General features: G+C 38.8%; 1 protein-coding gene across 2 annotated transcripts; it reads left to right on the top strand.

Annotated features, from left to right (window-relative positions):
- The first annotated feature begins 5,917 nt into the window (after window positions 1-5,917).
- Window positions 5,918-9,874, top strand: LOC104453750 (putative lipid phosphate phosphatase 3, chloroplastic). 2 transcript variants are annotated; one of them, XM_010068377.3, is made up of 8 exons: window positions 5,918-6,449; window positions 7,314-7,535; window positions 7,680-7,767; window positions 7,870-7,979; window positions 8,278-8,368; window positions 8,547-8,735; window positions 8,915-8,974; window positions 9,394-9,874. In XM_010068377.3, exons 1-8 carry the CDS (start codon window positions 6,384-6,386, stop codon window positions 9,597-9,599), a joined length of 1,032 nt encoding a protein of 343 aa, XP_010066679.1. In that variant the 5' UTR covers window positions 5,918-6,383; the 3' UTR covers window positions 9,600-9,874. The 2 variants fall into 2 exon arrangements, with proteins under 2 accessions (XP_010066679.1, XP_010066678.1); XM_010068376.3 differs by having other exon boundaries at window positions 7,311-7,535.
- Window positions 9,875-10,978: the final 1,104 nt, after the last annotated feature.

Below are 10,978 nucleotides of genomic sequence, written 5' to 3'. Positions count from 1 at the left end.
AAGTCGTCGAGGTCACGAAATCGAAATGCGCCCCAACTCCCGCAAGGCGATCCGGGAGCAGTTTGCCCTAAACACTAACTTATACGATAACCTCACGCCGAAGAAAATCACGATTCGGTTCACCTAAAAACTGCTAATTACGTACGCGGTCCTCCTGACTTTTGGAGGACGTCAAGTCATCGAAACTAGTTTGCGGAAAGGCCCTTATAGTCATAGGTATTTACCTGCGATCCCAAGATTGCTGAGAAGATCATATTTTCGTCGTACAATGCAAAAGTTGGAACAATTGATTTCGACCATATCATTGGCACAAAGGCATAAAGAAATTCTCCAAAGTTCGAACGATCTGAAATTAAGAAAGCTATCTATATGACCTATCCCAAGATATATATATATATATTTTAAAAACAATGCTTTACCATTTTTACATATAATTTGATTCTAATGTAAGGCAACGTTGACAAGGTTGGAAGTTTGTCCGTTGTTTTTCTTAGCGATCCAAATGCTTGACCGTAATTTCATGAGATTGTTGTCGAAAAAGCATTAAAATTATTTTACAGTGACCAATTCAGTAATTAACTTTTTAGTTTAATTAATTTAATCCTAATATTTTTTACAATTTTCCAATGTAATTTTCTTGTCTAACTTTAACAGTAAATTGCTAGCATAGACAATTTTTGTAATTTTTGTGTAAAAGAATTCTGAATTTTTTTACAATAATTTTCTTTCCTTTTCTCTTCCACTATTCATATTCTCCAAGGGGGCAACAAGGATCACTTGGGCCTTGGTGATGGCCAATAACCCTTGCACCTCACCTCGCTATATTTGTGCGAGGGCTGGCCCTTGCCGATAATGTGTATCCCCTTATTGTTTTAGGAAAAAACAAAAGAAAAAAGAAAAGATAAAGAAGAAAAGAAATTTAAATTTAAAGCAAATTGCAAAGGTTGTTAACATCAACGATACTAGATCGTCACGTCATCGATTTCTTGTCAAAATTGGCTGAATGGTATGTATTAGAAAATTCTCAAAAGGTTTAAGATTAAATTAATTAAATATAAAAGTTTATGGCTAAATTGGTCGACACATAATAAGTTCATGATTTTTCGAATAATTTTCTCCTAATTGCACTACTTTTCTTTGCGAAAATCTAGGCTCAATCTTGGACAGAAGAAAGATATTGATCTTCTGAATTCTTAAATGTACGTTGTAGGGTCTTGTCTCGTCTCTGTCTCGTCCCTTTTGGAGGGAGAAGCTTCATCCCAAGGGACAAAGAGAGGGACTCCCCGTAGAGTTTTCCGCGTGACATCCATTCCCCCCTAAATATCAGGCATGTGATGTCCTGAAAATCCGAACAACATCAAACCGTTGACATTCCTAACTGCCGTACGATAAGTTTAGGATTTTTCGGATAATTTTATCCTAATTTGACTGCTTTTTCTCTGCGAAAATCTAGGCTGAATCTTGGACAAAAGAAAGATGTTGATCTTTGAATTCTTAAATATATGCAGTAGGGTTTCGCCTGGTCTCTATCTCGTCTCTTTTTGGAAGGAGAAGCTTCATCCCGAGGGACAAAGAGAGGCACTTCCTCTAGTGTTTTCCGCGTGACATCCATTCTTCCCCCCTAAATTTCAGGCGTGTGATGTCCCCCCCATGCAGGGCGGGGCCTTTATTGAAACATTCAATTTGCAATCCCGGTCGCGCGGGACCCCCTTTAGGAAACAGCTAAATCTCCTTTGGAATGCGGAAGAGTCTCTCTCTCTCTCTCTCTAAAATGAACGAAAATGCCGACGAAATCGAGGGATAAAATGCAGCAGCAGTCTTGAATGTTTTGACCGATGGATCGGGTCATCGAGCGTCTTATTTTGAACGTTTGACTAAATTGCTACTTGCTCTTTTTGAAGAAAATGCAATTGAGTTTTTAATGGTGATCGCACCGGCGATTATTGCTCGTCCGCCAATCGTGCCCTTTCGAGTTTTCGTGGAATTAGACATTCTTTCGACGATAAATAGAGGATGGGATAATCCATACTAGTTTTATTGCTGAAGTGAGAAAATTGTTTATGAGAGAAATTATCCAAATTTATATGAGTTGGGTGAAAAGGTCAAAAACATGGATTTCAGAGTTTTTCCCTCCATTTAAGTAACATTAGAGTTTATTTTCCAATTGGTTTCAAAATCTAAGTTCTGTACTCCATGGTCAACAAAATCCGTAACTCTTTGGATGTCGTTGATATGATACTCGACTTCGTGAAAATTCAAAAGGGGAATTTTCTAGCTACGAAATGTCAACTGGTGAAGTGATTATGACTCAATCAATCAAAATACAAAATTCAAAACCCATTTTACTAACAAGCAAACTATTTAGGACCTACGCAACAATCCGACCCAATTCAGGTGGGCCAATTCTCTGAAAAAGAGTAATTTATAAATTTACATGATATTTAATTAATTCAAGGCATTTGTAAGAAAGACAAATATAATTGATAAAGATAACATAAAGCGGTGAAAAAAAAAGGGACAAAAAATGATCGATAAATTGATTTGGTATATTTGAATTTTTGGTAAAAAAGAGTAACAAAAAAGCTAAAATATAAATGAAAATGATAATTTAAAAACTATTCAAAAGATCGGGTAATTTTTATAAAATCGTGAGCAAGTTACCGACTTATCATCGAGAAAAATCAGATGATTGGTAATTCCTTTTGCGAACAATTTTCGATACCGCCCAACTCTTTCAAAAATACAATAATACGATGATACAAAATTTATGGAAAACCAAATATCTCGATAATCATGATTGAATGCAGAAAAGTGTAAATTCTTTACTAACCTCCAACCATTGATGAAGTCGAGAATAGACACGTGGAGCTTGAATAGTTGTGAATAGGCATCCCCAGCTGATTACCCTCTGGACGTTAATGGTGCATTATCTGATTCTCATATAATCAGAATAATTAGAATCATTGGAGAGTTTGGTTTAGATGCCCTATTTAAAGAAATCTAAAAAAATCATAATAGATAATAGATATAGTCTTCCATCAAAATAGATATCTTTAATTGGGTAATCACAATAGTTATCAGCGATTTGATTTGGACAATAAAACGTCAAAGAAATCTAAAAAAATAATTTTAAGCTGAATGTAGGATCATATTAAATAAATATATAACATACGGAAAATAATATTTTCTTATAAAGTCCATCCATTTCGCGATATAAAAGTGGTTTGAAAAATATTTTTTTTAAACATGATTGTTTGTATTGTTTGGCAAAAATGAACGAATGAAAAATGTTTTCACCATTCATAAAAATATTTAAATATAAATTATTATCGACGATGAAAGTATTCTTCATTAATTAATTATTCTAAGCTACGTAAGCGATTATTTTTTTATTCATCGTCCGTAAAGCAAATGAAAAACTAGAAGAATCGGCGTCGCGCGCGTGCCGTATGGTTCATCGATGGTCCCTCGGGAGACACGGTGTTGTACGCGACGGGAACACATGATATCATAATCCGGTAAAAATAAAAAGAATAAAAACCTGCGGGTGCGCCAGCTGGAGCGAGCAAGGAAGGGCGCTTTTGAGTAATCTCCGTATTACGTGTTAATCATTAGATACCCAGGTAAAGTAAAGTAATACTTTTGTGTTCTGCAGAAGAAGAATGGGAGAAAGCTACTAAATCTTTGCCTCAATAGATTATACATCGGAGAACGTGCCAAGACAGCTTGGAGAGTTCTCGGTCTCCCACTCGCGAATCAACCCACAACAACAATACACGGCTTAGCAGCACTCGCCCAGAAATAATAAAAGACATAAAATTTAAAGGAAAAAAAAGGTCACTATAAATATGATATAAATGATAACGAGAAAATGACATGAATTATTCATGAACCTTAATCCGATATATAATGTCGGTGTCTATACATTTAATCTATTAAATTTGGTCATCAAATTACCAATAAACATTCAATGCAGTTTTTTCATTTGTTCAACTACAAATGATGAGTTCATTTGTTCATCTTTTCTTTAGTCTACTTTGGAAAAAAGGGAAAAAAGTTTTGGAATATTATATTGATCCCTCCTTTAACTGTACAAGAATATGTGGAGCTCAGCATGTCTGGAAGCACAAGAGAACGTTCTTTTGCTGATATTATTATTAGTATTCGATACTGGGTTATTCATAGTATTAATATACCTTCCCTATTCATTGCGGGTTGGTTATTCGTCAGCACGGGTTTAGCTTATGATGTGTTTGGAAGCCCTCGTCCAAACGAATATTTTAGAGAGCCGACAAGGAATTCCATTAATAACTGGCCATTTTGACCCTTTGGAACAACTCAATGAATTTAGTAGATCTTTTTAGGAGGACCCAATGACCAACCTATCCAATTTTTATAGTGCGATGGTTAGTTGTTCATGGACTAGTTGTACCTACCGTTTCTTTTTTAGGGTCAATATCAGCAATGCAGTTCATCCAACGATAAACCTAATAAAAATTATAGAGCTACGACACAATCAAATCCGAACAAACAAAATGTTGAATTGAATCGTACTAGTCTCTACTGTTTATTTGGATGGTTTGCACATAACCTTTTCCTTTTTGTTGTCCTTCGTTTAAAACCTAACAAATTAAAAGTTCTATTAGTAGGTTAGGCAAAATTAATGGAATGATGGCATAGGATATTTCCATATAATTTATGGGTTATATCAAATATTTATCTATAATTCAAATATCATATCAAGCAAATTAAAAATATCAGGGATAAGTCATTGGAACATACCGAACGATATTTTGACTCGTGAACGCGTTCCATAGGCTCAACACATTAGTCTTGCTCTCTTCTTTTATCGTACGATGGTGTCTCTTTGAAATGCATTGATTAGAAATTTGGGCGACTTTCGGGACTCCAGCGATGTTGCTCCCAGCATGGAGGCTCCTTAAGTGATCGTACGATGGGCTTTGGGCCGTATCGTCCGATATGGGCTTTGGGCTTGGAGCTTTAGGATCTACGTGCATCGACGTCACGCCTCAATAATTGGCCTCGCAATCTTACCAACGTCACTCTTTTCGTGTCGGCAATCGAGCCAATTGACGTGGCGATCGTGTATCACGCGCCCGAGTTTACTTATGGTAATGTTCATCTTTTTGTGGAAAAGAAGCCGTGTGGGGTTCGATCCCACTAATTTGAATTGGTCCATGAATCTAAGGGATGACTATAGTTTTTAAACTTTCTCGATTCGAAAGTTCAGAATTTTATATAATATCATTGAATTGATTATTTTGATATCCATTTTTATAGGTGTTACTGAAACGACTATTGTTTTTTCATTTCTTTACTCCGAATCATTAGGTGTATTCATTTTACTTTTTTCTTAAGCTCATTTTGACCGTTAGATATGGACTTGAGTAGATACTAAAATTGCTTTGTCTAACTTTGAGACATAAAATTAGATTCACTGGGAGGCCATAGGGGGGAGAAGGTAGACTACCCATCTTCTTTTCAGAGAATGCTACACTCAAGTAGATAAATATAGTAGCCTTTTGGGTGTGAGGCAATGGAATTTGAAAGGTTTTCGCTAGATTGACTTATACTTCGTGCAATGTTTTTCAATTGGGTTGTCGGCTTGTTTTCTCTTAAGAGAAGATAAAAGAGTCTACCTTCTTTCGTCAAACCCCTGTTTCGGGTGAATTTTTGTTTTCTCACCATACGGGAATACTTTTGAATTTTAGGTCTCAGAATTTAGACGAATTATCATTTTATTTTCTAGATCTCATCTTAACTGTTAGATCACGTGGAGCAGGCCGCTTTTCCCTCATCCCACGGCAGTTAATTTTTCCATTTTTCAACTTTTTTTCCTTTCTTCCTTTTCTCGCGAAAAACCCGGTGGTTATAGATACGGCAATTGCCAACTTTTGAACTTCGAATCGAATCCGAGCCAGCGATCTCGCCTCTCCGTTGCACCCCCCTGTTCGCAAGCCATTCTCTCTTTTCGAACCGCTCGTTTTCCCCCCCGTCGCTTTCCGAAACTCCATCACCACCACCACCACCACCACCACCACCAACGCCGTCGTCGTCCCCGTCATTATCGTCCCCACGAAAAGTGTCGCCAACTTCCACGGGGCGACGAGGTGGGCGGTCGGGCCTGGCCCTCGACGCTCGATCTTCCTTCGTCTTCACTTCACGGGTCATTTCTTCCACTGGACTTGCTTTGTCTCTCGCACTTACTGCGGCAAACTGTTGCTAGGATTGGGACTCCCCGCTTTTGTCGCGTACTGTAAAGCGGGGACAAAGGAAGCGACGGGCGCACATATCTTCTCCCACTTTCTTCCATTCATATTAGGCTGGTGCGCACGTTGAGGGCCACTCGCTTTGCAACATCAATGGCTTGGGTCTGGAGCCGCGTGGGTTCTCTCTTGCCCTTTCACTACCTCCATGTCATCTTTCAGGTCAGCCGGAGCCTTTGGATTTCTCTGCTTTTGTTTGTTGTCCGTGCGCGTTTAGATGTTGCTGTTTTTTTTTTTTTTTTTTTTGGGGGAGAGAAGACTGACTGACTTAGTGGTGGATGTTATCCATGTTTTTTTTTTTTTGGTAAGACAAATTTTTTTTTTTGGGGTCTTTTTCGGAGAAATTCTCCATGAAAAAGAATTTCTGAATTACAGCATGTTATTTTGTCGTGTTTGTAAGTCATCTCGTTTGCAGTCAACTCCTTATCATGACGAGTTTTAGCAGAAGCTGTGAGTTTGAACTTCTGGGTTTGCCTTCGGTTTCTTGCCCATGGCCATAATCATCACCGTCTGTGTTGTAGCTTAAAGGGATTCTTTCTCCCAGAGCCAAGCAATCCCAAAGGCTACTTTTTTTTTTTCTTTGAAAATTTTTGTGGATAAAAATAGTGTACTTTAAGTTGCACGTGAGTCATGTGATGATGAGACGAAAGAGACACCCATGGAATGAAGTAATAGTAACACACGTTGGAAGAGCAGGACTTGGGAACTAATGGTGAATGACTTGCTGTGCTTTTGGTACAGATATGGCAAACCTAAGGGCCGTAGGTCGTGATTTGAGCATCTGAATTTTCTAGTATTCGACCTTCGCCAGAACAATAATAATAGCCAAATACGCTCGAATTGAGATTAGTATGTGATTTGGGTCATAACGCACTCTTCAGCTGTCCTAATGATTTACAGTTTTTCACTGGTCCTTACCTTGTCTGTATTGTCTTGGGTCTGATATTTATGTCAATGATGATGTGTCATCTAATAATTTTTGACGCCGTCCTCTGGCATGCCTGTTCTCCCTGTCTTCTCAAGAAGGGAAGAATGAATGAGGTGGAGCTCGGTAGGCATACTATAAAGTCGCATGGAGCGGCGCTTGCGAAGAATCATATGCACGACTGGCTTATATTGCTGTTGCTCATAGTCATAGAGATCCTCCTTTTCATCATCCATCCGTTTTACCGCTTTGTGGGGAAAGAAATGATGACGGATCTTAAATATCCAATGAAAAGAAGCACGGTGCCTCTCTGGGCCGTTCCGGTAAGTTTTGTCACCCCATTGTCATCCACTGATCAATCGTGGGTCATATGAGAAAGGCCTACGATGCTTTATGTGAAACGAAAAAGATTAATCAAAAGAAACCCATAAACCTGATGGAAGTTCTTTTCTTCCTAATATCAACAGGTGTATGCTGTTCTGTTACCAATTTTCGTCTTCCTTCTTGTCTACATGCGTAGGAGGGATGTTTATGATCTGCACCATGGAATTCTAGGTAAATCTTTAACCTTGAAGTTGTTGGATCTTCCATCCGAATGCACGCAGTGAAATGGCAGTTAATGAGTTATTTGATGACCTCTTTGGAATGCATGTGCAGGGCTTTTGTATTCCGTGCTAATCACTGGGGTGATGACAGATGCAATAAAGGATGCGACTGGTCGGCCTCGACCAGACTTCTTTTGGCGTTGCTTTCCAAATGGAACCGAAGTAGGATATAACTTCCTTGAGTTTTTGTTTCATTGTATTGAAGATCGTCATTAACAATGTTGACATTGCTATTATATATATTTACGCTCTGTGCCTAGATTTTCCTCTTGAATTTTCGAAATTTTTAGAAACATCTGCTGCCTCTTTACTCTCAAAAGAATCAGGTAATCACTTCTTAAGAGTGTCAGATGCATTGCTTAGAAACTTTTGTTTAATGTATGACTAAGCACTTCAGCGATGAATTCGGTTTTCCTGTCCATCATATATTTTTTTTCCCAATTTTTTCTTATCTTTTCAGATTTACGACAACTTGGGAAATGTTGTGTGTCATGGCAATGAATTGATTATAAGGGAAGGGTACAAGAGTTTCCCAAGTGGCCATGCCTCCTGTAAGCTTCTATGCCCAAATATCAACTATCTGTGTCGTTCTTTAATTAACTGGGGATTTTGATTCATGTACATTGACATCATTTGACATCAAAATGTAATAGAACGAGTGCGCCATATGTCATCCTTGTGTGAGAGTTACCGGGATGAGCAATCCTACAATTTATAGTTTCTGTGCAGGGTCCTTTGCTGGCTTAGGTTTTCTGTCGCTGTACTTATGTGGCAAAATTAGAGCGTTTGATCGGAAAGGGCACATAGCCAAGTTGTGCATCATTTTTCTTCCTCTGCTACTTGCGTCTCTTGTCGCGATCTCACGAGTGGATGACTATTGGCACCACTGGCAAGATGTTTTTGCGGCAGGTTTTTTAGGTACGCCTTTTCAGTGCCTTTATTTTGAGTTGGCCTGGACCTGGATTCAGGTCTCATCCTAACTATTTAATATGAAAAATAGTACTTCTGCATAAATTAGCACAGACAGAAAAGGAGAAAAAATAAAAATCTCCTTTTACAAACAATCAAAGAAGTTCACTCTGTTTCAAAATGTGCAGGGCTCATTGTAGCGACTTTCTGTTATCATCAATTTTTTCCTCCACCATATGATGACGAAGGTAATACTTCTATTTGGGCTAGTGTTTGGCAATGGTGTGTTGTGTCAAAATTTTCAGTTTATCTTTCGTTTTGTTTGCTCTGGTTATTGCATCGTGAGCATTATGGTATATGCTTAACGTTGCATCTGATAAATTTTGAGATGGCCACCTTCTTAATCAATTGATTTGCAGATCTTTTAGGCAGCATAATTTCACTTTTTAAGTTCTCTCTTTCCTTGAAGTCGTGCTCGATCTGTCTGTATTGGATAACATTGCAGGCAGGGAGAGAGGCTGGGACTGGCTATCATCAATTCTCGCATTGCTTTACGTAGTTAATCTTTAATTTGGAAGCGTCTAAAGTTCACATAATTGGTTGATCTTTTAGCATTCACATCAAGCCATGTCTAAATGAGATGCTGCTTCTTTTCATCTGACTTCAGGATGGGGCCCTTATGCATATTTCCGAGCGTTGGAAGATATGCATAGCAACTCAAACTCGGCCCATCCCCTGAATGGGATCTCTGCACAGGCGATGGATGCTCATGCCATGAATCTCCAGGGAAGACCCTATGAAAGCCCGGTGTTTTTGCCTGAGGCTCGGGGGGAAAGATCACCATTTGATGATGTTGAATTCGGGAGGAGATGATTTTGCAGGCGGGTTAATGCATCTGTACGTGTGGGTTGTGTATATATGTTTCTAAATGGAGAGATCTTTGTGTGGTCAGATTTAGCTAAATCACAGATGATAGGTTATATGTTAACTGTGTACTTTAAGGAGCTGAGTCTGTGGGAGATAGGGTAAATCTCTGGATGTCATATGCGTCATATGCCAAAGTTATGGCTGCTTTAGAGAACCATCCCAACCAATTTCAATGTATTGTGGCTTTGAAACTTGTGTTGCCAAATGCTCGTGCTAAACCATGTTGACGGTTCAGCTATTGCACAGATACAACTGTACCAAAGAGCCGCTTAATGGGGAAATGATATGAACTCCATGGGGGTCAAACCTCAGAAAACCGATGATACGGTTTCGAGTGGGCAGCCAATGTTGGTTTTCTTTGTGTTTGAGAGGCGATCGCTCGCTAATTGATATAGGTCGACTCCTGATCTCTCGTGTGTACAGTAAGGTGGATGGGATTCTCAGGGGCCGAATCATTTTGTTTTGAGATGTATCTCAACTATATATTAATCTATTTTCAAGGTATACAAGCGATTTAGATACTATGCTTTTCTTTCCGAATGGAATACCTGGACTTTTTTAAAGTGTAATGAGATGGAAAGGACTTATTCCACGGGAACAAAAGGGACTGACCGGCATTTCTCAGTCACGGATGGCCCTCGAATTACTTGTCCTTTTCTTTCTGTTTTCTCAGATCACCGGAAAACCGGGCAATACAAAAAAATCAGTTAAAAAATGGTTGGAATTTCTTGGTCTACGTGACGTACGGGATGGAGTCTGCCAGAGTGGTCAACACTCCCTGACTCGGTCACCTTTTGCCTGCTAGATCCCTCTAGCTGTTTTAGTGAACGATGGATGGCAAAGCTCTTCCAACCCAATTCTTTTAAATATTGTGCTTAACGATGGGGATAAACATCTTTCGAATCATGACTTTCGTTAGAGGAATCTTCTTTTATCTCCTGCTAATCAGTAATCACTAGCGCATATTTAGCAGCAAAAGCACCTGTCGCCTCGTATCATCGACTCAATCGAACAGAATGATAAGCTACTGTTGCTTAATAGAATAAATTCAGAGGATGATAATCATGTTAGCTGAGTGTAATGCATACGCGACACTATATTTGTTGCAATGCAAATACATGCAAGAAGCAGAATCTTAAATCAAGCCTTGCCAAGTCAAAGACGGTCATATTTGACCAGACATAAAAAACCAAGACCTCTCTCGTCGCCTTTTCTGATCTCTTACAAGCCTTCGTTCAAACCTTACTTCCCAACAAGCAACGAATCTCATCACCCATTCGATCTGAATAAACTTATATAGCATTCATCTATAAGTACTCTCTCTC

This window comes from Eucalyptus grandis, chromosome 6, assembly GCF_016545825.1.
Source record: "Eucalyptus grandis isolate ANBG69807.140 chromosome 6, ASM1654582v1, whole genome shotgun sequence".
Taxonomy (NCBI): Eukaryota; Viridiplantae; Streptophyta; class Magnoliopsida; order Myrtales; family Myrtaceae; genus Eucalyptus; species Eucalyptus grandis.
This window is presented reverse-complemented; position numbering and strand designations above follow the sequence as displayed.

Excerpts from the sequence above, each read along its gene's own strand:
- LOC104453750 (XM_010068376.3), top strand. The coding sequence starts at position 6,384 with ATGGCTTGGGTCTGGAGCCGCGTGGGTTCTCTCTTGCCCTTTCACTAC. Across the intron at positions 7,980-8,277 it reads GCTTTCCAAATGGAACCGAA|ATTTACGACAACTTGGGAAA; the intron begins GTAGGATATAAC and ends TTATCTTTTCAG. Across the intron at positions 8,736-8,914 it reads TTTTGCGGCAGGTTTTTTAG|GGCTCATTGTAGCGACTTTC; the intron begins GTACGCCTTTTC and ends CAAAATGTGCAG.